We start from the raw sequence: 25,917 nt of genomic DNA on the forward strand, positions 1-25,917 counted from the left end.
TGCAGGTCGTGTTCGACAACGTGGTCGGCAAGGACGTCGTGAGAAAGCTGCTCTTCGTCACCGAATCTGCACAGAGGAACGCCGAGAGCGCGTCCGAGACGACCATGTTCTCATCCAGATAAAAGAGAACGCTGTGTGTAAAGCGTCTCACGGAGTGAAGGGTGATGGTGTATCTTTATGCATAAGTAAGTGTGGACTGGCGCGTTTTGTAAGAACTTTGTGCACAAGTGTTCGTTGGTTGACTAAGTATGGTGTTTCGACAACTGAATTCCCTTTTATACGATCGGCGTGGCTCACCTTGCTGCTTAGTGATGCCGCTTGACGTGATATCTCGAATCACAGTTACGTGCTGTACGAGGTGTCATGGAGTTCGCAGGGTAGTAGCATTTTGCATTAGGTGAGCAGCTTGCTAGCCAAGCCGTGAGCTAGGCTAAGCTCTTGCCTGCAGCTTTCCTACGCCTTCGACACTATGCTGTGGAACGCTTTCTTAGCTGTCATCAACCTAGTGCATGTGTGCGCGCTAACGTATGTACTGATGCCGATGCGCTTGGCGCCCCACATAGATGTCGTGTACAGCGAGCTCTTCCAGCAGATCAAGGTGTCGCGCCAGCAGTTCAAGGCGGCCATGTCGTGCATCAAGACGCTCGAGGATGTCGAGCCGCAAGAGACGTACGCCGTTGAACACGTCACGCGCGCAGACTGGTTCGCGCTCGTGCTGAGCGGCAGAGTGCTTGTGTTTCACAAGGGCCGGCCGCCGCAGACTGTCGATCGCCTAGAGTTCCTCCACTCACCCGACCGGTTCGGCGTGCGCGGCGGCGACAAATCGCAAGTGACCATGACGGCAATGGACCGCTGCCGCGTGGTCATGTGGAAACGCGACAAGCTCAAGCTCACCATCAGCGATGACACCTTCCTGCAGGTCGTGTTCGACAACGTGGTCGGCAAGGACGTCGTGAGAAAGCTGCTCTTCGTCACCGAATCTGCACAGAGGAACGCCGAGAACGCGTCCGAGACGACCAAGTTCTCATCCAGATAAAAGAGAACGCTGTGTGTAAAGCGTCTCACGGAGTGAAGGGTGATGGTGTATCTTTATGCATAAGTAAGTGTGGACTGGCGCGTTTTGTAAGAACTTTGTGCACAAGTGTTCGTTGGTTGACTAAGTATGGTGTTTCGACAACTGAATTCCCTTTTATACGATCGGCGTGGCTCACCTTGCTGCTTAGTGATGCCGCTTGACGTGATATCTCGAATCACAGTTACGTGCTGTACGAGGTGTCATGGAGTTCGCAGGGTAGTAGCATTTTGCATTAGGTGAGCAGCTTGCTAGCCAAGCCCTGAGCTAGGCTAAGCTCTTGCCTGCAGCTTTCCTACGCCTTCGACACTATGCTGTGGAACGCTTTCTTAGCTGTCATCAACCTAGTGCATGTGTGCGCGCTAACGTATGTACTGATGCCGATGCGCTTGGCGCCCCACATAGATGTCGTGTACAGCGAGCTCTTCCGGAAGCTCAAGGTGTCGCGCCAGCAGTTCAAGGCGGCCGTGTCGTGCATCAAGACGCTCGAGGATGTCGAGCCGCAAGAGTCCTATACGCCGTGGAACACGTCACGCGCGCAGACTGGTTCACGCTCGTGCTGAGCGGCAGAGTGCTTGTGTTTCACAAGGGCCGGCCGCCGCAGATTGTCAATCGCCTGGAGTATCCACTTGCCCTAGCGGTTTGGTGTGCGCGGCAGCGGCGGCGACAAATTTCAAGTGACCATGATGGCGATGGACCGCTGCCGCATGGTCATGTGGAACCGCGACAAGCTCAAGCACGCCATCAGCGGCGACACCTTCCTGCAGGTCGCGTTCGACAACGTTGTCGGCAAGGACCATCGCCGCATCATATCAAGAATCTGAGCCACGGGCAGCTTTTTCTTCGCCCTTTGGGGCTACGCGATTCTTTTCGCCTTCGACACCATGGTGTAGAACGCTTTCGTCACTGCCAACAACCTAGTGCTTGTGTGCGTGCTAATGTATGTAGAGCGGCCGATCCGACTGGCGCCCGACATGGATGTCGTGTACTGATCCAGATTAAAGAGAATGCTGTTTGGAAGGCGTCTCACGGAGAGGAGAGTGAGACGGTGCGCTTAGCTTTATCCATAAGTGTATACTCGCGCGCTTTACAAAAGCTTGTACAAAAGTGTTGATTGGTTAACAAATCGTGCTGTGTTGCAAATTGATCTTGAAATCCCTTTGAGCCTGCTTTATTTTTTTAGGCTTATAGGATCGGCGTGGATTTCCTTGTTGCTTAGCTATGCCGCTTGATGTGATATCTCCATCGCCGCATCATATATCAAGAATTTCTGGTCCGCGGGCATTCTACACATGTCGAGCAGCTCTGGGAAAAGAACGAGTACAAATGACGCAGCCTTTGAACTTTGTAGGTTCATGTGCTCATACAATTATTAGAGCGAGCAGTCTTGGAGAAATTGGTTTCGCGTTATCCTAGCTGAGCATTCAGTTGTTGCAACGACCCGAGCCACGGTAAAGCACACGAGCTTAGCAACAGGCACCATAACGTCTTTATCCATAAGTAAGTGTGGACTCGCGCGCTTTGTAAGAAGCTTGTGCACAGGTGTTGGTTGGTTGACAATGAATTCCCTTTGAGCCTGTTTCCTCTGTCGAGGTTTATAGGATCGGCGCAGTGTTGTACACATTCCTCTTAAAACAGGAACGACAGCCCGTGCCTCGTTCCCCTCCAATCTTGGAACGAGTTTCCGTTACAAGTTCCTTTTATGCGAAAGGAACTCGTTCCATTTACATTTCGAAAACTGGAACGTGTCGTTACATTAACGTTACATTTGAAATTTTAATCAAAATGTAGTGCCACATAATCCTGAGGCGAAATAAAGTGTGCAATTTAAAGCTCACATGAAGCTACATATATTTTACCAATTTTACATCACCGGCAGCAGGTTATATGTTGATAGACCACCGACCGTACTACAGACATAGCTAACAGCAACTTTCGTGCTCGTCTATTACAAGTGCAACACCTGTGGCACTTCCCACGTCAGTCTTCAAATGCGCTGTCAGAATACTGCGCTTCTGATATTAAAGTAGGAATTTCCACACATGCACCAATATAATTGAGTTTCTCGCACGCGAAACCGCATACAAATGAGTGCCGATTCAGTATTGCAGTGTCAGTGGAAAATAATGTCCAGGATAGATATTCGCGACTTAGTAAAGGCCCTTGTTCGACCTCATCAAAGTTGCATCTCGATGTCTGTATGAGTAACTAACTGAGGGGACGAATTTCAACTCATAATTATTAAATTCGACAAGGAAAGCAGAGCGGTAGATCTGAAAATAATATGCAGAAAACTAAAGTAACGCACAATAGTCTCGGAAGAGAACAGCGTTTTACAATAGGTAGCGAGGCACTAGAAGTTGTAAAGGAATACCTCTACTTAGGACAGGTAGTGATCACGAAGCCGAACCATGAGAATGAACTAGAAGAATAAGAATGAGGTGGAGCACATTCGGCAAGCATTCCCAAATCATGAATGGTACCACTATCCCTCAAGAGGAAGGTATACATGTATAACAGCTGCATCTTGCCAGTACTTACCGACGGAGCAGAAACCTGGAGGCTTACGAAGAGTGCTCAACTGAAATTGAGGACTACGGAGCGGACAGTGGAAAGGAAAATGATTGGTGTAACCTTAAGGGACAAGAACAGAGCAGAATGGGTTTAGGGAACAAACGGGTGTTATGGACATGGGCAGGGCATTTAGCGCGTAGGCATGATAACCGCTGGTAATTAGGAGGAAGTGACTGGATTCCAAGAGAAGGCAAACACACGAGGGAGAGACAGAAAGTTAGGTGGGCAGATGAGATTAAGAAGCTTGCGGGTATAACGTGGCAGCAGCAAGCACAGGACGGCGTTGATTGGCGGAACATGGGAGAGGCCTTCGCCCTGCAGTGGACGTAGTCAGGCTGATTATTATGATGATAATGATGATATCCGACAGGCGAACGTGTTTTCTCGTCAGCACTTCATTAGCAATGTTGAAGAGCCGCTCCATCCAGCGCTTGAGGGTACTGCCGTGTTGTATACAAGTAGGAAGAAAGCCAACCGAATACAAGTATATATAGGAAGAAAGCCAACCGAAGGGGCGGGTGCAACAAGAATGTAGCGCTGGATGTACGCGTATCATTTATTGCATGACAGACGTCATCGGTGCGGCGGCTGTCGAAATGAACTATAATAAAAATTATAGACCGATAGCCACGGGGATAACTCGCATGTTGAAGGGATGCCTGCCCAAACGCAAACATTGAAGGCACCGGACAGGCGCCACTGCGACACCCACGTCCACTGCGTTCCGGTCCTCTTCACCGCTATCCACGCAACCGAGTGACAGAAATCTTTCGCGTGCCCCCGCGGGACGCCTTATTAAAGAGAAAGACGAGCTGTACATTGTTGCGCCTCACACGGTCACCCATCCGACCTCTTCTGCATGATGTGCTGCGTGCTTGCGCCTGTTCAATGCCGAGTAACGTTTACAGAAGGAACGTCGTTCCCTCTGCCGTTCCTACGTAAACGTAACGAGTTACCGTTACAGTTCCACCAATCCTCAATGGAACGGTGGCGTTCCTCCGTTCCTCCAAAAAGGAACTAGTTCCTGGAACGTCGTTCCTTGGAACGCCGTTCCGTACAACACGGCCGAAACCACATTGTGTTTTTTTTTTTTTCGAAAGTAAGTGTTGTTTCGTCTATATTGATAATATTCAAAATATTTTTAAATTTGATTGTGACTGTTACATAAGAGGATGTCATTAAATATAACTTTGTGTTTCTAATTGTTTTTAAATCCCTAAAAACGGCTACAGCGGAGACGCACACCTCTTGCAAGCTCTGAAATATTTCTTTGCGTTTTTCCCAAAATAAGAATTTGCTCCAAGTCATGTGGCGCCAACTTTCATAACTTTTTTTATCAGTGCGTACTTCGAACTGAAAGTTTGTATAATAGTTCACAACATAAATATCTGTGCAGTGAACTAGAATAAAAAATATTGATGGAATAATTTTAAATTCACAGCTAATTTTGCAAACAGGTTCAGTCTAAATTAACTCTTTTTCCCTGTCTTTTCGGCTTTTTTAAGATTACTTCCTTAATATTTGCTGCATAATATTTATCCTAGTTCATTGCATAGCTACAACCTTTAGTTACACAAATGCCGAAGCTTTACTGAATTAAGCCACCCATTAGTCACTTATCACGGCTGGCGTGACTGCCACTTTTAAGGCAATGTTTGACAAAGATCACCTCCCAAAAAATAATCATTATTTTGCACTATAAATGGCTGGGTAAGTTAAATAAGACATGCTTGTTTTGAAGGAAAAGTTATTTCAACGCTGGCTGCTCCTGAAAAAAAAAATTTTTTTTTGAGTGACCTACCACCTAAACAGACAAGCTCTTCCTTTATCAGACGCGGGGTTTCCCAAGTTTTTGTTAACCTCAATACTGTTAGCTCAGATAGGAGCACACGTCTGAGCAATCAACTTGCAGGTTGGCTGTACAAAAGCAAGAAACCGCCGTTGTGCCATATTTGCATACTCTTTCCCCCAATCTGAAAAAAATAGCTCAGCGAGCTAATGTTCGTGTTGCATTTTCTGCACCTGATAAGTTGTCTAAGACTTGCAGGATCACTGAATCGAACCACAAAAAAGTTGCACCATGCGCTATTAAGCACAAGATTAAGTTTGTCCAGTGCACAGTGAACGTTGTATACCGTGTACCGTTATCATGCGGAAAATTGTACATTGGCCAGACGGGCAGGTGCCTAAATTCTAGATTATATGAACACAAGTACAATGTAGGAAAATATAAGCAAGGCAATCTAGCTCATCACTGTTCTCGCTGCGGGTGCGTTCCGTTGTTTGTCAAGTCGAGTGTCGTCTCTAAAAACCGGGAACATATTACGCGTGAGATCATAGAAGCTGACCTGATCGATAAGCTTGGGGATCAGTGCGTCAGCACTCCTTCCATAGCTCTTCTTCATAAAGAAAATGACTTTCTGCGCATGATGTAATTTTCTCTTTCTTGTGATATGTGAGCGCTATAAATTTCTGTTTCTGCATAAATAAACCACTTGGAAGTCAGCGCTCGTTTGTCTCTTTGTGTTCGTCCGTCTTCTTTTGCGCTGTTATTTTACGATCAAATATAAAGAACGCGTTTTTCTTTGCAACGTTGTTCACAATCAAAATGAGCACTGGCGCCGCAAACGGCAATAATATATGCGACGACAGGGTTTGCCGGAACGAATTTTGAATACATCATTAGCATTGATAAAAAGAAATGTAGGCATAGTATGCAGATTTGATCTACGCAATAAATAATTTGAACAATACATTTCATGGTGATGTAGCCAAAAACGATAAGAACCGTTCACATGCCTACTTCGTCGATCTCTTTTGTGTTGTTGTATGTGATTTACGAACTTTTCGTACAAAGTGAGACGACAACAGGACAACGGCAAGGTCCATTTCTTCTTTCACATTTTTTCTAACCTTGTGAACTTCTGGTGTGTCGTACGATGCGTGGATGTGCAAGACGGCTTTAGTCCACTGTAGTGAACAATCAATCAAGAAACCGCTCATTCGCTTGCCCAGAACAGAATAATAATAATAATAATAATAATAATAATAATAATAATAATAATAATAATAATAATAATAATAATAATAATAATAATATCATTAATATTCATAACATATAATAATATAATATCACTATCATTACCATCATGAAGGGCGCGGAAATATATTTGCCATGGGCGCCGTCCTATCTATAGTGACGCCACTGGTCATACCACTGGGTTAACACAAGGCCCCAGTGCACCCTGTACTTGTCTATTTTACTGAACAGTACAGAACCCGTAGAGATGTTTCTGTGAGATGTTTTGCCATTATTTCAGACTGTCCGGAGCACGACACAGTCGCAGTACACGCATTTCAGAGGGCAATACTGGAGGTAGTGAAACAAGATATGCCACAAGTGAAAAAGATCCATTATTTTTCTGATGGATCTTCCTCTCAATATGAAAACAAAAGAACTTTTAGAACCACAACCTGTCAGCATGCAGAGTGGAACTTCTTTGCCACTTCACATGGCAAAAGCGCATGTGATGGTGTCGGCGGCGCAATAAAATGTCTGGCCGCAAAGGCAAGTCTACAGAGGCCATATGGTGGTCAGATTCAGACACCACACGATTTCTTTGTCGGGGCCAAAAGCAAAGTGAAGGGAATTGCAGCAATTTGGGTGCCGCATTCCACAATTCAAGAAAAAACAACCAAGCTCGCTCCGAGATTCGCCATGGTGATCGCTGTCAAAGGGACCCGACAACTGCACCATTTCAAACCGTCCACCCATTCTGCACTTCGTGTTGGTCTTACGTCATTCTCCAAAACTCACGAAATTCAAGTGATAAAGCCAGTGTGAATGACAATGTAGCGTACTTTGATATTAACGATTAAGGTATCAAAACTGTGAACAGAGGACAACACATTGCAAAGGAAAAGACCTGAACGACAAGAATTTTACGTTTCGGAAGCCATAATTTCCTTTTGTTTGTTTTGGTCAACCATGAAGCACTGTTTTTCTGCTTGTATCAAACACCCGAGTACAAGGAACCATGTGATTCAGGCAACAGTGGGAGATAAGGTGAAGCAGAATCAGCCAATAGATACTATTGCCAAACTCTCATGCCCATGCTGTACTCGTTGCCCTGACTTTCCATTGTGCCAAGAAAGCCAGTTATGAAGGAAAAAAAAAACATGGCTGATCCCTCCGTCATAGGAATCGGTATAGCACGAAAGTGAAACGTGTCTTCGCAGAAGTAGTGCTTATTGTGTAGCGATATATGAGAGCTTGTACAATGTCTATTCGTGTTTGGAAGCTACAGCACCGTTTTGACGTGGATGCACCCATGTTGACGGCATGTCTCTATCGCGACGACTAACGCCCATGATCATGATTAAACCATTGTGGTAGCTGACGTTGTGAACATATATTTGGACTCAGTAAATCGTGAATCCCGCATAAGGATGATATCAACAAGCTCATAATCAACATTGGTACCCGGTATGCACTTCAAAGCGTCGTCAATTAAGGAGAGAAACGGCACGGTGTGCGCTTTCTAGCAATGGGTGACCGACGCCTGCGCTCATGCATACACTACCACACACTACGCTTCAGCAACACGGGAGGTAGAGGTTCGTAGCCTGAGCCGCAAACGCGTGCGTCCCGCTGTGCTCTGTCTCGCAGGCGCTAGTCTTGCTCCACCAAGGCTCGACATTCGCCCGTCGAAATCGCGTCCTTTCTGCAACGCGTATTGCAGCAGTTTTGTTAGTCGGTGCTCTCGCAAGCGAAGCAGTCGGCGGCGGAGAAATCCCATTAGTGCATATGGAAGTACTCCGATGAGCCGACGCACGCTAACACGAAGCGAAAGGCAAAGAAAGAACGTAGCCTACGCAACTGCGTCAAGGGTGCCTCGGCGACGCCAGCACGGCCAGTGTACCTCGCTGGTATCGAGACGCTGTAACCATGACCTCCGATATCGCGCGCAATCTCGGAGTAAGCGCTAGTAAGTGTCGATCGTGAAGCATTACTTCTTTTCGCCTGTCACAGACGGCGGTACCGCCCCGCTCCGCGCCGCCTACCTACACCGCTAACAGAGAGCACCGTGCGAAAGAGAATGTGTGAAAGATATAAGGCGCGTTCGCGCCGTGTCCAGCACCTGCCGAGTTAGTTTAGTCGGTAGGGCGTCGGGCGCTTGCCGTCGCGGCCGCAAGATCGTGGGTTCGATTCCCAGCTGGGATCTTTTTCTTGGTTTTTTTTTTCTTTCTCGCCCGTTGGCGTCCATTTTATCAAACTCATATCCGTGACGGATGTACTTGGTGGACCCCGGCATAAAACACTTACGTGTTAAAAAAGTAAGCTGGTTCCGATATATATACACTGATGCGAAGGGACACTGCGAGAATTTGCTTGGGCAACGGACGTGGCCGTCATGCAAGGCCGAAAAATCACCGAGAACAAGCAGGCGTTCTACAGCGAACACAGACATCGGTACTGCCTACAGTGACGTTGGTTGCACACATCAAAAATTATTTTTTCGCTTTAAACAAAATTTACAGGAACAAAGTTTTCCACATCATCAGAGAAGACATGGGAGCATATAATGAACTATCTCGTGTATTTTTATCGCGAGGGCCTCAATGCTTAATTTAAGATTGAATATCCCAAAAAAAGTCACTTTTTGTCAACTTTGCAAGCCTTTTTATTGTTCGTTTACATAAGTTGAAAATATTTTTAACAGATATTATTTGGACTGGTAAAAAAATTTTGTGGCTGAAACGTCGCCGCCCTTTTTACAAAAATTGTCTGAATTTGCATTTTTTCTTGCTTCTTTGTTGAGCCTATTTGAGCCGGAAAATTAATATATGGTTTTACTTGTGACGCCACGTGAAAGAACAATGACAACAGAATGCTTTAAAACGCAGTTTGCCATTGTACCCAATTTCAAGGTTGAATACGCATAATTTATTCCCACCTAACTTTTCCTTTTCGCCGACACATTCGAAGGGCGGTCACGTGACCACAATTCTTTTTGGGCGTAAATGCTTTAGTAAAATCACTCTCATACAGTTACCTTTCAGCACAGTGTTTTTCAATAGAATCGCTGGTGGTCGAATTTTGGGCTGGGACGTTTCACTTGGAATGACCCAATATCAAGAACTTCTGGTCCACGGGCATTCTACATATGTCGAGCAGCTTTGGGAAAAGAACGAGTACAAATGACGCAGCCTTTGAACTTTCCTTATACAACCTTTGTCCCTAATGTTTCGAGTCTGATTTATTTCCTTCTCTAGGCATTATTCCCCAAAACAAACCTTGGAGCGTATGTGTAGCGCTATCTTTTCGGGCTAACCTGAGCTATTTATGTTAATTGCTGCGGCAGCCGCTAGATGGCACTACATGTAGTAAAATACGTTTTTATTAGTCATCTGCGCATTCTACTGTGAGTGAATGTGGAGAGATGGAGGTCCACCTCGAACAGCGTGTAAACACTACATATCTCGCCAAGCACAGCATTACTGTACTTCCCCATCCGCCATACTCGACTGACCTCTCCCCATGCGATTTTTTCCGGTTTCCTCGTGTGAAGAGAGCCTTAAAAGGTCGCTGGATGGGGAGCGTGGAGGCCATTCAAGACGCCACGACAAAGGAGCTGACAGTCCTGCCAAAAGAAGCGTTTTCCAACTGTTTCCAAGACCTAAAGAAGCGTTGGAAGCTGTGTATAGACTGCAAGGGAGACTATTTCGAAAGGGTGCTGCACAAATGATTTCAATGTTAAATACATTTTTTTTTCATGGACTCAGTCTCGGAACTTTAGGGACAAAGGTTGTACTTTCATGCACTGATACAATTATTCGAGCGAGCAGTCTGGGAGAAATTTGTTTCGTGCTATTCTAGCTGAGCATTCAGTTGTAACGACCCGAGCCACGGTAAAGCACACGAGCTTAGCAACGGGCAGCATAACGTCTTTATCCATAAGTAAGTGTGGACTCGTGCGCTTTTTAAGAAGCTTGTGCACAAGTCTTGGTTGGTTGACAAAGCGTGGTGTGTTGCAAATTTATCCTGAATTCCCTTTGAGCCTGTTTTTTTTTTTTCGAGGTTTATAGGATCGGCGTGGCTTTCCTTGCTGCTTAGGGATGCCGCTTGATGTGATGTCTCGAATCACAATTACCTGCTATCAACGAGTTGTCATGGAGTTCGCAGGCTAGAGCACTGCACGGGCTGGGACTCTCGGCCCGGGCCCGGGACTCGTTCAAATTTAACCACACGAGCCCGGCCTGGCGGCTCAAAGCCAGACCCGGGCCTGGCCCGTACAGCGAAAACATTTCGTCTACCCGGCCCACCCCAGTCGACCACAGATCGGGCCCGACAGGGGCCCGAGCCAGTAATCTAGTTGGCGTTGCTCGAGCATAGAGTCGACCGCAAGGCGTTTTAAGTGGCAAGTATCTACGCATGCTTGGCGCATTCTTCGCTAGCAACTATACTTTAACCTACGGTACCTTCTTGTAAAAAGGGGCTGGCTCACCGTGGAAACAGTTGAGCGGACATACTGGGTATGATGAAGCAGTGTTGTACACGTTCCTCTAAAACAGGAACGAAAGCTCGTTCCTCGTTCCTTCCCAATATTGCAACGAGTTCCCGTTACAAGTTCCTTTAGCGCGAAAGGAACTCGTTCCAGTTACATTTCAAAAACTGGAACGTGTCGTTACGTTAACGTTACATTTGAATTTCTTAATCAAAATATGGTGCCGAATAACTCCGAGGCAAAAAAAGGTAGCAATTTAAAGCTAACATTCAGCAACATATATTTTACGAATTTGACATCGCCGGCTGTAGGTTATATGTAGATAAAATGAATCTAAAGAAACGCTCCTAGACGATTTCTTTTAGAGACCACCGGCCATATTACAGACATGTCTAACGGCAACTTTCGTGCTCGTCTATTACAAATGGAACACATGGGGCACTTTCCACGTCAGTCTTCAAATGCGCCTTCAGAATACTGCGCTTCAGATATTGAAATAAAAATTCCCACAAGTGCATCAATATAAATAAGTTTCTTGCACAGGAAACCACATCGAAAAGAACAATACATGGGCGTTTAATGAGTGATGATGCAATATCGCAGTGTGAGTAGAAAATAATGTCTAGGATCAAGCCCGTAGCCAGGGGGGGGGGGGGTGTCTTGGGGCCCGGGCTCCCCCCGGAATTTTGGTGATGTACGGGTTTTTACCAAAAATAAATAATAAAAATAGGTGTTTTTCTCAAATAGTTAATGTTTTCAGCAAGTGCCCCCCCCCCCCCCCCCCCCGAAAAAACTCCCTGGCTACGGGCCTGTCCAGGACGCATATTCGCAACTTAGTAACGTCCCTTGATCGCACTCAGCAAGAGTTGCATCTCGATGTTGGTATCCGACTGAGGAACCTGTTTTCTCGCCAACACTTCGTTGGCAATGTTGAAGAGCCATTCCATCAAGTGCTTGAGGGTACTGCCGTGTTGTACGCAAATAAGGACAAGTCAACCGTGGTCATAGGGGCGAGGGCAGGCTCAGCGGGGGTAACAAGAATGCAGCGTTGGGTGTACGCGTATCGTTTATTGCATGACAGACGCTACCGGTGCGGCGGCTGTCGAATTGAACTATAATAAAAGTTACAGAGCGATATCAGCGGAGATAACTCGCATGTTGAAGGGATGCCTGCCCAAACGAAACCATCGAAGGCACCGGACAGACGTCACAGCAGCACCAGCGTCCACTGCTTTTCGGTCCTCTTCCCCGCTATCCACGCAACCGGGTGTCAAAAGAGAGATTTATCGATAGCTGACGGCGGCATGCATGAGATACTAAAGGGACGATCAAGCCAGCCGCTAAAGATCATGCGACGAGAGAAACATTCCCAGCAACTGAGCCGAAGCTTTGCAGTCGGCAGCGCGCGAATATAAAACCAATAAAACGTCGCAAGAGTACGTTGCGCGCGGCAAGGCGCTCACTTCCGAGGGGTAGAACCGAAGTGTAACTTCGCCAACGTTACGTTGGGGCCGAAGACCATTCATGCGCAGTGGGAGGTCACCACGCGGGATTTCGGCGGTTAGCACGTTGGTGCGTCGCTCATTTTCTGCGGCCTCTGGCGTTGTGATTGGCTCCTCTGTCCCATGCGCGTCAAACACCAGATTCGCGACGATGATTCGCGCCGTTCGAAAACTCCGCGGAACCACGCGTAGGCGCCTCGACTATTTTAAGTCGGCTCCCCCACTCGACAAGGCCACGGGGACGCGCAGCAGAACCGCCCCCATCCCCATTCACCCCTCACCCACCCACACACTCACCCACTCACACACACACACACACCCACCCGCCCGCCCGCCCACACACACACACACACACACACACACACACACACACACACACACACACACACACACACACACACACACACACACAAAAGCTACTTTCGAGTTGTCCGAACAATAATATCACCGAGGTAAAAAAAAATTGCGTGCCCTTTCCTAGCGGCAGCCTTACAATGGGGTTGGATGATTCTCGAATGTCAAGTAAATGTTCCCCAGAGTGTGTCTACCCTCCAGAACGGCCCGTGATTGCTCTCACTCAAAAAAAAAAAAAAATCACAGCATATCCACGTGGTGAATGATGATGAGTGGGGCGAAGCTCCGGAGGATATCATCGGTAAACCGTGAATCTTCTGTGTAACGCCCCATCAATCGTCATATAAAGAGTGGGAAACCTTGACCATGATTTTCTTTTTCATTAATGCATCTGTGTTGGTGAAATTAACGTCATTAGGTTTCTCAGAGTACAATTTATCAATCTAAGCCGATTCATTGTCTCACTTTCACGTTCATTTCAATTTCAATATAGAGTGCAACAAAAAACAGAGTGAACAGAGCGTTCTGTTTTCTGTCCCCTCTGTTATTATTGCGCTCCTTATCGAAACCGCACTTATGCTGCCAGTTGCTTTTCTTCCAACAATATCTGCTACAGAACGCTCTTGATGATCCCGATTGTATTCCTAGAAAATTAGGTACAGTATACCACTGCCCAACAAACGTTCATCCAGTGTTGTACGGAACGACGTTTCAGGAACTAGTTCCTTTTTGGAGGAACGGAAGAACGCCAGCGTTCCATTGAAGATCGGTGGAACTGTAACGGTAACTCGTTACGTTTACGTAGGAACGGCATAGGGAACGGCGTTCCTTCTGTAAACGTTCCTCGGCATTGAACAGGCGCCCGCACACAGCACATCATGCAGAACAGGGTGGATGGGCGACGGCTTGAGGAGCAAGAATCTACCGTTCGCCTGTCACTTGACTATGCTCCATCCTGGTTTTCAGTTTAAAGCGCGCGATGTCAAGACCGACCACGCGCGGGAGGAACAGCTGATCTTTTTTAGGGGCGAAGCTCCTTAAGCCGTGGGTCTGCCCATCCTCCGTTTGTTCGTTTGTTTGTAGTAGCCACCTCTAGTTCGTGAGAAGCGCGCGTTCTGGTATGCAGTAGAAGGAGAAGACGTTGACGAGTGAGACTATCGTGCGTGTTCGCCTGTGTGGCGCTCTTTCTTCTTCACTACGTCTCGTTACAGTGTACTAGAAGAGGGCAGTGGGCTTACTCCGCCGCTCCTCTGACGCAGTTGGTGTCGCATAGGAGAGGTGGCGCCACAGGCATCTTCGATGGAAGCTTCGCCTGCAGAAGCTGCTCGCCGGTGGCCGCTCGTACGAGTTGCGACGCGCGTTTCTTCGATATTTATAATAAACTTGCTTGTATTCACTTCCCTCTGATCGTATTGAGAATGTATCTTGCTCTCAGTTCGCCTTTATTCCCTTTTCTTTTGCGATAGAGTTTGCCGAAAGTCAGTCCGATGGCAGCTTATGCAGCCTATGCTTTCTCCTTTCTAGTGCGAGGCAGTTAACGCTTTCTTTTCTTTCTTTCTTTTTCTTGAGGTGGGGGGGGGGAGCTTGAGGTCTTTGCACATTTTGACAAGCTCTACATTTGTTCAGGCCACATCGTATTTTCCCCAATATAACACCTCGCCGAGCTCAAAAGGGCGGTGTACCCCTCAAAATATACGGTTTCATACAGTGACCACATATACGGTTACATGCCGCGTAGACCTAACCTAAAACGATTTTGTAGCAAGATTATGCCCTGCCTTACACCAGATAATTATAAAACAGTGCACGCTCCTTCCTAGCCGAGCTTCAACATGCAGGCGTGCTGGCTGGGTTTGTGCCTTTGCTATGCTGAACCCGAAATGAAATTGTCGCTGAAATATTTTTTGTTCTACTTCGGTTGTTGCACTTGGCACAGTAGTTTTCTCGGGGTTATTATTAACTATAATTATGCAGTTATCCGTCTGTTAGGCATATGTACAAGGTTCTGTTCACGGCATGAAGCTCACTATTTTCAAGAACTGAAGTACAACATCCAACCATTGATTTACACACTTCATTCACGTCATGTGCAACGGCTCAGCTTCATCTGCTTGGCCCTCTGCCGCTTTCCTCCTTTGTCACTGTTCAGTCCTTTCACATAAAAATGAAGACGTACGTGTGACAACGTAAAAACTAATTACTTTAACTGTGAGAGTAGCTGCGTGCACACTCACACTCGCTCGGACTCACTGAAATTTTTCTCAACCGGACTCACTCGGACTCAGAATCCCGAAAATATTACTCAGCCTGACTCAGTCAGACTCAGACTCGCAGCTCGATCTGAGCCTGAGTGAGCCTGAGTGAGTCAGCTCATGAGTGAGTTTGCCGACCTATGCACGGCCGTGCAGTATACGACACAGGCGTGGCCAGGAAAACTGTGCTTGCTCCAGTACGGTAAAAGCCCATAGATAAAACTGATTCACAAGATGGTGGAGATGTAGATGCTTCTGGACATTCTTCACAGCCTGCATCAACAGCGTCGTCAGTGTGTTCAAACGGGCCAGACACCGCATTGTCGGTAGGACAGAATGCGGGCATTGTCAGTCTGAAGATTCGATCGTTTCCTCTTACGAGCGGTCCTTTTTTGTGCCGGCTTTTTACTAATGTAAGCTGGCAGATTTGCTAGAAGCGTCGGCATAGCATCAGCACATAGAATTGGTCTCCCGCGAGGTATTCGCACTTCTTTTCCCTCGATAATATGCACATAGTCTCTGAGCACATAACGCGGCTCGAAGTGGAGCTCGCACACTGCGCTGGTGTCTTCCAGGGGCTTGTCCGCTCTGCGCAGGTTCTTCTCCCATTCTTTACACCTGTTCTCATCCTTCGGGACGCCAAACAACGACAGCTTCGACCCACCCTTCACGAACACGTAGCCTGCTTGGCACCCAGGGGCGTAGCAGTGGTTTTGCCGATATCGCGGCATGGCTAAGGCACTAAAGAACATACCGATTTCTTGCGCGGTGTGCACGGCTCACAGCTGACGGCAAAAACTCGGCGCTACAACGTCCACAGCAATAACACATCGCTCGACAACTGCTGCTGTGCAAGAGCTGGCCAGCACTTTCAGCCGCCACGCTCCCCCAAAGTTCTATTGATGGCGATGCGAGCGCCGCCGCCCGGGCGAAGAGAGAAGCACACACTGGCGACGTTTGTGGAGCCACCCCACCGCATACCCTCCGCCGGGGAGTAAGCCCACTGCCCTCTTCTAGTACACTGTAGTCTCGTGTTTTCAACGACGCCCGAAAACAACATTTCAGAAGTAACGCGCCATGAGGCTCCCTCTTGGCGCACTTTTTCTTTCGCTGGAAGACAAGGCTAGTGACTCTACCTTCGTTTGTATCGCATCTGTTTTCCGCGCGCCGCCGCCGCCGCCGCGATTGGCTTAGTCCCATCACGTGACCTCTCGCCGCCATATCCCTTCCAAGCGCTTTGGTTGCAGGCGCGTTGAATGCAGAGCGTGGCCGGACATCCGGCCACGCTCTGGTCCCTAGAAGTACTTCGTCTCCTTTTTAAACGCGTCATGCAGATGCCAGAGAGTAGCTCACCAGCAACACAGAACGTTGCTGGTGAGCTACTCCGGGAATCTCGTACGTTGTTGCATTCCGTGCGGGAAACATTAGCGTCAAAGAGCGTCGTTGTGTGGCTGCATACTTGGCCGCGGAATGAATTCGCCCCCTCGAAGAACACTCCTTTCTGGAGTGAACTACACAAACATTGGTGGAAAATCTCTCATACTTCACCTTTTCGGTCCGCTATGTTCAGCGATATTGAAAACTACACACTAGGTACCTTTCTGTTTGCTGGGCTGTTTATATTTCGATCTGTTGAACAGAATGTGCATGCAGTTGACGTCGAAGATTTATTAAAATAATAACTGTTTACTGTATACCCTGAAGGCAATTATGGCATGATCATTTGCCATTGCGCAAAACACAAGCGTGGAACTCTGTTGATAAACTTCGTATAAGGCATATTTATTAAGCGTATTTTTATGTTCTGCAATAAAATGCTGCATTGCGCCGAGCGTACCCTTACAATACTGTTTAGTAGGTGAGAAATGGTCACAGCAAAAAAAAGGCTTATTTCATGCGTTGAGGGAATCGATTTCATGCGAGCCCTATAGGTCTATATACATACTGTGTTGCAGTAGCATGCGCGTTAAAAATTTTCGGGATGTGCTATTTCTGATCAAAATAACATAAAGCAATGTGCCGATGAAGTTTTAATAAGAATGCATTATAAAAAAAAAGTTGAAATTAAAAGCAGTGCAGAAACCGAACCCCAGCTGTTTACGCGCTGGCAACGCCAAAAAAAAAAAAGAGGACTGTTTCTCAGAACACCGCGAAACATTTGCAAATGCACTGCAACGTTGGGAATATTAAGGAGAAAAAATATAGGAAATGAAACAATTAAGTAGTGATGTCAATCATTTTTGATGGCCTATTTTCTGCGTATCTGCCAGGAAATGAAAATGTATTCGCAAAATAAGATGCACCTTACCTACCGCACGCCGATTCGCCCATGCGTTCGGCTGCTGACGTTCCGAACCGACACATAAATACTTCACACACCACAACTTGCACTTACCGTACACACACCACTTCTATTACACATAACACCCAGCTGAACAGCAAGCATGGTGCGTAAGCAAGGTATGCGTCAGCGATCAGTCGAAGGACGCAATGTTGAATGTTTTCGATGTCGTTCGATAATGTTCACGAGTGCGCTATATGAATTGAACCTGAACCGCCTGAACACCGACTGCAAAGCTATAGCGCAAACAGACAAGATTCACCTAGTGTCGAAGTTAATGGCATCTCGCACGAAGTCACTGCGCTAAGTCAACTATGTTTACATCTCCGGACGTAGCGAACACTCCCGGCCGTGACACAAAAAGAGACCGATGAACCCACGAAGAGAGTTGGCGAGCACATGGCAACATTCGCGGCACGTTTCAGTAGTTACACCGCTTACCGCGCAGTCGATTCATAACTGTAGATGACTCGAAATCACTTCTGATATCCTGTTGAAGAAACACACACACATTTTGCAGTTACGCCGAGCGTAAACGGCATGGAGGCGAAAAGATCGGTCACTTCTCAACACACGCTACCAACGCGCAGGGCGGTCTGGAAGGGAAATGGCCGCCGCTGCTCAATGTTGCCCGCGTGCAGCCTACCTTTGCGGTACTCTGAAATTTTCCAGTGACTCTACCTTCGTTGCGCTCCTCGCGCCATCTTGCTGGCAATGAAGGAACGCTTAAAAGCGCCTGCCGTCTCTGAGTCCGGCCAGCGGTAAAGGGTGCGTACATAACACTCGCCGTTAGCTTCCTAGAGGATCGGCGTTTCGTGGCGTAGTGGCTAGCGCCACGGGTTGCGGAGCGAGAGGTCCCTGGTTCGATTCCGCGCTTCGGAAGCAATTTTCTGAACTATTTTTTCTTTGGGACTTATATATATATATATATATATATATATATATATATATATATATATATACGGTGAATGACGGCGGCGGCGACGGGGACGGACAAAAACCTGCCGAGACTATCCATATAATTGCTATCGCAATAAAAAAATTACAGCATATCTACGGGTGAATGATGAAGAGCTTGGGCGAAGCTCCTGAAGCAATCATGGTTACACCGTTACACCGCGAAATGTTCAGTGGTTTCGCCCAGCAGTAATCAAAGCGATACGCCGCTTTGATTATTTTTCCTTTTCCTTTTTTTCTTCTTTTTTTCTTTATTTTTTAATATTTTTTATTATTTATTTATTTATTATTTTTTATTTTTTATTTATTTCATTTTTATTTTTCTATCTCTATCGGACAGCGCCATCTATTGAATGATACGGGAGACGCGATGGCGGGGACACGCCGCATGGAGCGACGACCGACCAGGTGATGCTATAAGGAGCTCCGCTCCTAAAAGGGTTGAAGTTGATCTGTTGATCTCCTTGGCCCTTTTTGCTGGACACGGCGGGGGCCCGCGGAGTTTCCAGCTGGTGTTGCGTGGAGTCTCAAGCACAGATTATCGTATTCACCGAAACCTCATTCCTTTCAGTCGTGCAGGGCTTAGCTGATTTAGCGAAGTTATGTGGAAAAAGAAAGTGTACATCGCGCAACCAAACGGCACGTTCCGTCCAGAATCTTTCGAAGTACTGAAGTGCAGAAAAATGTGCCTTCCGAACACATTTAGCACCGTTTACGGCGCGGTCTGTGCCCGTTTTCGTTGAGTTGCTCAGCACCTGCCCTTAGGCGAGACTGTGTCGTTAGCAAAGAACCCAGGCGTAGCTTATGCGGGAACAACGAAGGTCGTCTGAAGAGAAAATTTCGGTTTCTTCGGAAGAATGCCAGGGGCACAAAAATTGCAGGGGAAAAGGCTTCCACAGGTGGACGGCTTGAATTTGCCTTTGTTAGTACTGGCTACCTGCGTTTTCGCAGAAGATCAGTAGAAAGGTTCCCTCACTTTTTTTTTTTTGACGTCGGGATTGAAAGGAACATTTTGGAAGCTCTCTGGTCACCGATGTCAGCAAGAAAATAAAGAAGCACATATGGAGGAGGGGGTCTTTGGGGATGTGGGCGAAGGTGGGAGGGGGGAGGGCTGGTGCCGCTTGGGGGGGGGGTGGCAAGTGCCCCTTTTGCACCCCCCCTGCCGACGCCCATAGTCATCAGCCACAGCATCAACAAAGTGAACATCACGCTTTACAGGTGTTTAGCAGGTACCACGGTCCTCCGCAGAATGACGAAAAAGTGCATAGTGGCTGCTTCCCTATTTCACAAAAATTATGATAATTTATAGCGTAGTGGATTCCTCGCAAGTGCACCTCGATTGGTTGCTAAGGAAGCCCATAAGGCTCCCATGATCCATTTCCTCATGGTCTAAATACAGTTCTTTCCCTGCTTCTAACTCTCTTTCTCACGTTAACGTGATGACTATGTTATATAGCGCGGTGGAAGAGTGAAATAACGAACCGGGCGTCTCACAATGCGAATTACGTAACTAGTTGGTCGTTTAAAGCTTCCAACCCATTAGAAAGGGCTCAGCCATAATTCTTCATCGTCATCAACCATCGCATCAACAAAGTGCACATAATGCCTTACAGATGGTAGCATCGCTTCTCCGTAGAATGACGAATAATGTGGTGGGTGCTTCCCAACTTCACAAAAATGATCATTTGTGGCGTAGTGGGTACGTTGCTGGTGTACCTGTAGTAGTTGCCACAAGAGAGTTTATAACGGGCTCTAGAAATGCCGCTCTTCCAGCTTTCGCTGTGACTGTGCTACGAGTTTATTTTTTTCTTCGCTCGGGTAACCAATAGATGCGATTAAAATCAGTGTTACCTTGTTCCCAGCATTGTCATGGCTCCCTCGTTTTTCGAACAGTGCACGAAGCATTGGGAAGTCATCGCTGAACGAAGAGAAAAAAACAGCAGCTAGCACTTGAAAGGCTGCGATAAGCAACTAGCAGTGCATGATGTCAACCCAAGTCGATGTTCAGTCCCCAGATTGACCCCCGAAGATTCCCTAGATTACAGATAATTCACCTTCAACAAGTCTACAGATTGTTCGCTCTTTATCCCATTTCATCCAATACTTATCAGAAGTAAAAATCAACATATTAACAGCCATTGAAGGTCTTCTACATTTTCTGTGGAGTAATGGCACATAAAGGCATTGCAGATGGCACCACCTGACACAGAGGCAGATAAAATTGTCAAGTGCATTTTGCCCACTCATTGAAGGCATCGATGTGGCCCCGCCACGGTGGTCTAATGGTTATGGCGCTCGACTGCTGACCCGAAGGTCGCGGGATCGAATCCCGGCCGTGGCGGCTGCATTTTCGATGGAGGCGAAAATGTTTTAGGCGTGTGTACTTAGGTTTAGGTACACGTTAAAGAACCCCAGGTGGTCGAAATTTCCAGAGCTCTCCACTACGGCGTCCCTCGTAATCATATCGTGGTTTTGGGACGTTAAACCCCAGATATTATTATGAAGGCATGGATGTGATCGTCCGTGTCGACTGCAAGTCTATAGCGCCTTTCTTGTGCTTGCAGCTTGCGACGTGGAGCTCAATTTCTAATTTTAGACATTTGCTATCAGGGTTTGCACGATTTCCAACAGAAATACGCGGGCCTTTTTTTACTGGCTGATAGCCATCCTGTGTACTTTCGAACAGCTTCCCATTTACCAAATATTTCTGTCTCCACTTTCACTTTTGAAAGACTGAACAAACACACGAACAGCCTTTTCGTTTCTTTCCGTCGCGCCGTTTTCATAGTAACTAATCCACACAAATTCGCCAAATTGTCAGTCCTACCCGGCGCAACGAAAAGCTTAACAGCTCTATTGTTAAAAAGAGATAGAAAAACAGAGAGCAAGACAGAAAGAGAAAGAGATAGAAAGAAAGAGGAAGTGAGAAACAGGGAGAGAGAGAAAGATAGGAAAGAGTGAAAGATATAGAGATAACTAAAAGAGACAGAGAGAAAGAAATAGAAAGAAACAGAGACAACAAAGAGAGGAAAACAGAGAGGAATAGCGAAACAGAAAGAAAGAAAAATAATGAGAAACAAGGAAGGCCGCCAAACCCCTCCGTTCCTTCAGGCTTGGCACCACTAGTGCGAAGCTAGTTATGCGATGAGAGTGCTACCGACTTCAGCGCCACCGCACGTCTATCACGTCATCCTGTGAAGAATGATATATACATTATTGCTATGACAGTGTGCTATTTTAGGCTTAGCGTAAAATGTAGGGTAATAAAAAAAATTGCGTAGGGTATAAAGTAGGGTATATTCGACTATGACGTATACGGTATTTTTCAAAAGTTTATTGGTAACACTTATTCATACATATAGCAGCCGAGCTAGAGACTACTAAAATGTTCTATTACACTGCAGCCGAGCTGTATGGTTCTTCCCGCGTAGGCACCGGAACACCGCGCAAAACCCACTACCTCACAGCCGCCGCAGTGGAAATGACGGAACCTGCTGCAAACATTTCGAAGCTATGTTGAAAAATGTCTAAATTTTGTGTACGAAGTTGAAGTACATGTTTTCATTGCTGGTTTTAGGGCTTTTTGGAAATTTGCGACATGCTACAGTAAAGGGTTAAAGAAAAAAGAAGAGAAGCTCGTGGAGCTTGACCGCCTGACCGCGTGCCTGGTCTCGTGATACCAGTCCAGCCGCTGGCACAGAAGGGGTAAGTCGCATGTTCCGCACCTTCTTCGACAATTATCGCCGCTGCCGCTATTTCGCAGCAATGCCTTATTCCGGATTCTATGCTAGCGTTGTCATGCGCCATTCATGGCTGCCTGATTGTGTTGATGACGTGGGCTCAGCGCGTCTATGAGGCGAAGAAATCGTGTTAGCATCGGAAGGCGACCCTGTCTTTCGCGCGTGGTATTTCAGGAGTGTCTGCAATAGACGCTACGCGTCACCACTGCAAAAAGAGGTCGGAAAGAGGGATTAGTTTTCATTGAACTTACGGTCATGGCTTGTACAAATCGGCTCCGGACAGCAAATTCAGGGCGCGTTTATTACGCTGTTATTCAGGCAGTGGAACTGCTTTAGTATCTCAAACCCGCGGCCCGCGGGCCGCGTGCGACTCGCAGACCCTTCGCTAGCGGCCCGCCTCACACATATATGTCTTTGTCCCACTTTTATTTCGTAATAAGTATGTTCATGAGCTACAAAGACTTGACTATATAGTCTCAAGCATTTTTTTCGCAAGGCACCTCAGCGGTCATCATGTGTTAAAACATAACGTAGAACAAAAACGCTATATTTCAGAGTGGGCGTCTAGATTTTCTGATTTTAGTCATTCTCGAGATCGGTACCGATATGTTTCTCGAAACCTGACGTCAAATGCCCTTAGAAATGACCTATGTATGAGATGTGGAAAGGCCTTGTGTCAAATAGCAACGTTAGTTAACATTTTGTTCGAAACCCCATCCTATATTCTTCGCCATACCGGCCCATCGGAAGGATAAATATCGACTGCGGCCCGCTAGCTGAGGTGAGTTTGAGACACCTTGTTTAGTTGAATCGGAGTAAATAGTAATAAAAACAGCGCAGCTTGCACTAGTGGCACAAGGCTGGAAGCAATAGCGGAGCTAGTGTCCGATTTAGCTTCTTTCTGCTAGTAGTATACTAAGTATGGCTATAGGCTTAACTATTCTCCGGTTTCGGTCGGTTCCCTACACTGTACGCACGCGTTACGTGGTTTTGGCGCGAACATGTCACGTAATTAGTTACATGATTTTTAGTCTCGTAACTAGTTGTTACATCTTGGTACGTGATCTTAGTCATGTGACTAGATGTTAAGTGATGTTACATGATTTTAGCCGCGTGACTAGCTGTTACGTGGTTTTTGGCAGGAAGGTGTCGCGTTGTTACGTGAGGTTATGTGATTTTAGTCACGTGACTAGATGTTACGTGATTCAGTCGCGTGAGCAGTTCTTACGTGATACGACATTTTAGTCAAGTGACTTAATTGATGTTACGTGATTATAGTCGTGTGACTAGTTACGCGAGGTTACATGAGTTTTAGTCAAGTGACTAGTTGCGTGATGCTACGTGATTTTTGATCACTTTACTACATGGTGCGCAATGTTACGTGATTGTAATGTGACTACATGTGGCGTGATGTCGCTTGAGTTTTAGTCACGTGACTAAATGTTACGCGATGTTATGTGATCTTTAGTCCCGTGACTAGTTGTTACGTGATATCTAGTCAAGTAACAGACTCGCCCATCATAATTATTGCATTCCAGGCCGGACAAATCGGCGCTCGTGCTGTGGGAGAGAAGCCGAATAATTCATAATAATAATAATTCTTTATTAACATCTTGCAAAATCATCAATACATAATTGGCCTGCCAGAGCCACATTGGCCTTGAAGGGCAGAGCCGACAGGCTGCACACACTCGTCCAACTCTGATTGTCAGCCTACCCCACAAACGCCACCCACCGGGCCCATCCGCAAGACCTCCCGGCCTTCGCACTCCCGCCGCCGATCACTACCCAGTGTACTAGAAGGGGGCAGTGGAACGAACGAAGAGGCCGCACCGCATCTCGGGTGATGCTCCGACGGTGATGCCTGTTAACCTTTTTAACACGGAAGTGTTTTATGCCGGAGTCCACCACGGCTCCACTGACGTATTTCCGTCACGGATATGACGTTGTAAAATATGCCATTTTTTGCGCGGGATTTACCATGATATGGGATGTCCAGTTATATCTTGACAACTTCAGTTACCGTAAGGGTTAAATCATGATCATGGGCGCTAGTCCTCGGTACGGAGATGTGCCACTAGGCGCCAACTTGGTTGCGTCCACATCAAGCGGTGCTATATCTGCCAAACAACAATATACATTGTACAAGTTCTCATATACCAATGAACTATAAACAATCAACTACTTCTGGGACGACAAGTTTCACCTTCATGTTAACAGTACCGATTCCTATGTTTTTAAACGCGTGCCTCCGTGGTCGGCCCACCTTTGACCAAGCGCCGATGTCAACATGTGACGTCACGTTTGTAACGCCATGGTGACGTCACGTTTGTAACGCCATGGTGACTTCACAAATTTAGACGATCTGTGACGTCCTCATGATGTCATATGGTGGCATCATCGCGTGATCTTTTTTCATCACTAGCAGTGTGTCGGAACGGAACGAAAACCGAAAACGAAAAACAAAAAAAACGATATTTTGACCGGAACGAAAACTTAACCGAAACTTTATATATATATTATTTGGTTCCGCAGTGAAACCGAAATTTTTTCAATCGTTTTTCGGTTCCCGAGAAAACTTCGCAGCCCGGAACAACAGAGCTCGTGCAATGTGAGAATATCTCAGGGTACAGTATTAGCACGTACCTATGGCAGGAATACCAAAGCAAAGATATGTTGAAATTGTGCGAAAAACGAAAACAGTGGCAACCAGAGATGTTTATATTAACGCAAGTGGACTTTTGCGCGCCTGCAAAGTGGAGAGGGCATTGTCGGCGCTGAAGTTTGTTACAGCGAAAGTTGTTATGAGATCACAACAGCTGATTTTGGCGCTATAGTTCACCGCCGCCGCCGGAGTCCGTGACCGCTATCGCGTGAAATAAGACAAAATTAAATTAGAAACAAATTTCTAGTGTCGGATGAGATTTTAACCCGCGCCCTCTGCGTGGCAGTCAGGTCTTCCACCACAGTGCCACGCTGGTGCTTGTAACTCCTTCACAAAAGTACTCTATACAGACGTCATGTGGGGCAAGGAATCGTGTTAACATATGTAATATAGCATGGCAGAAGAATAAAATAACAACCAGTCATCACACAATGCTAATAGCGCAAAGTGTGTGGTTTATGCTTCCCACCAGTGTTGCGAAGTTGCCACTGCAGAATTGAAATGACTCCGAAATCATTCCACATTTTCCCGACCCCTGAATGGAATGGGAACGGAATGGGGACAACGCTTGGAGGAATGGAATGAGAATGGAATTAAGCGCCTTTTGCACGCAATGGAAAGAGAATGGAATTATGTCTTTATCCTAAAATAGAGCACGTTTTCGTCTACGTGCTGTTTTTCAAACTTCGAACATTAGTAAGTCAGAGCCTCCAATTCAACAATAAAGCAGTATTTTTAAAATGGCTTGGCTGATTACAAGCGCTGTACATTTATAAGCAACGCGCCTACTACAAACAGAGGCCTAAGTTAGTGTACAAACAAATGCATTATCCCAGCAGATACTGAAGGGAGAAACAAACTACCCCTGCGCGTTCGATCGCATCAGTGTTGGCGGTAACGCCTTACAAGTAATGGCGTTACCGGTAACGCGTTGCTTTTTTCAGTACCTAAG

The 25,917-nt window shown here is 46.6% G+C and overlaps 1 protein-coding gene across 1 annotated transcript; it reads left to right on the plus strand.

Moving 5' to 3' along the window:
• The first annotated feature begins 535 nt into the window (after positions 1-535).
• LOC119397535 (blood vessel epicardial substance) lies at positions 536-1,036 on the plus strand. The gene has a single exon (XM_037664957.1). The coding sequence runs from the start codon at positions 536-538 to the stop codon at positions 1,034-1,036; it is 501 nt and encodes a 166-aa protein (XP_037520885.1).
• The last annotated feature ends 24,881 nt before the right edge of the window (positions 1,037-25,917 follow it).

This window comes from Rhipicephalus sanguineus, chromosome 6 (genome assembly GCF_013339695.2).
Source record: "Rhipicephalus sanguineus isolate Rsan-2018 chromosome 6, BIME_Rsan_1.4, whole genome shotgun sequence".
In the NCBI taxonomy this organism is placed as follows: domain Eukaryota; kingdom Metazoa; phylum Arthropoda; class Arachnida; order Ixodida; family Ixodidae; genus Rhipicephalus; species Rhipicephalus sanguineus.

What these genes read in the sequence shown, in the direction of transcription:
- LOC119397535 (XM_037664957.1), top strand. Translation starts at nt 536, where the DNA reads ATGCCGATGCGCTTGGCGCCCCACATAGATGTCGTGTACAGCGAGCTC.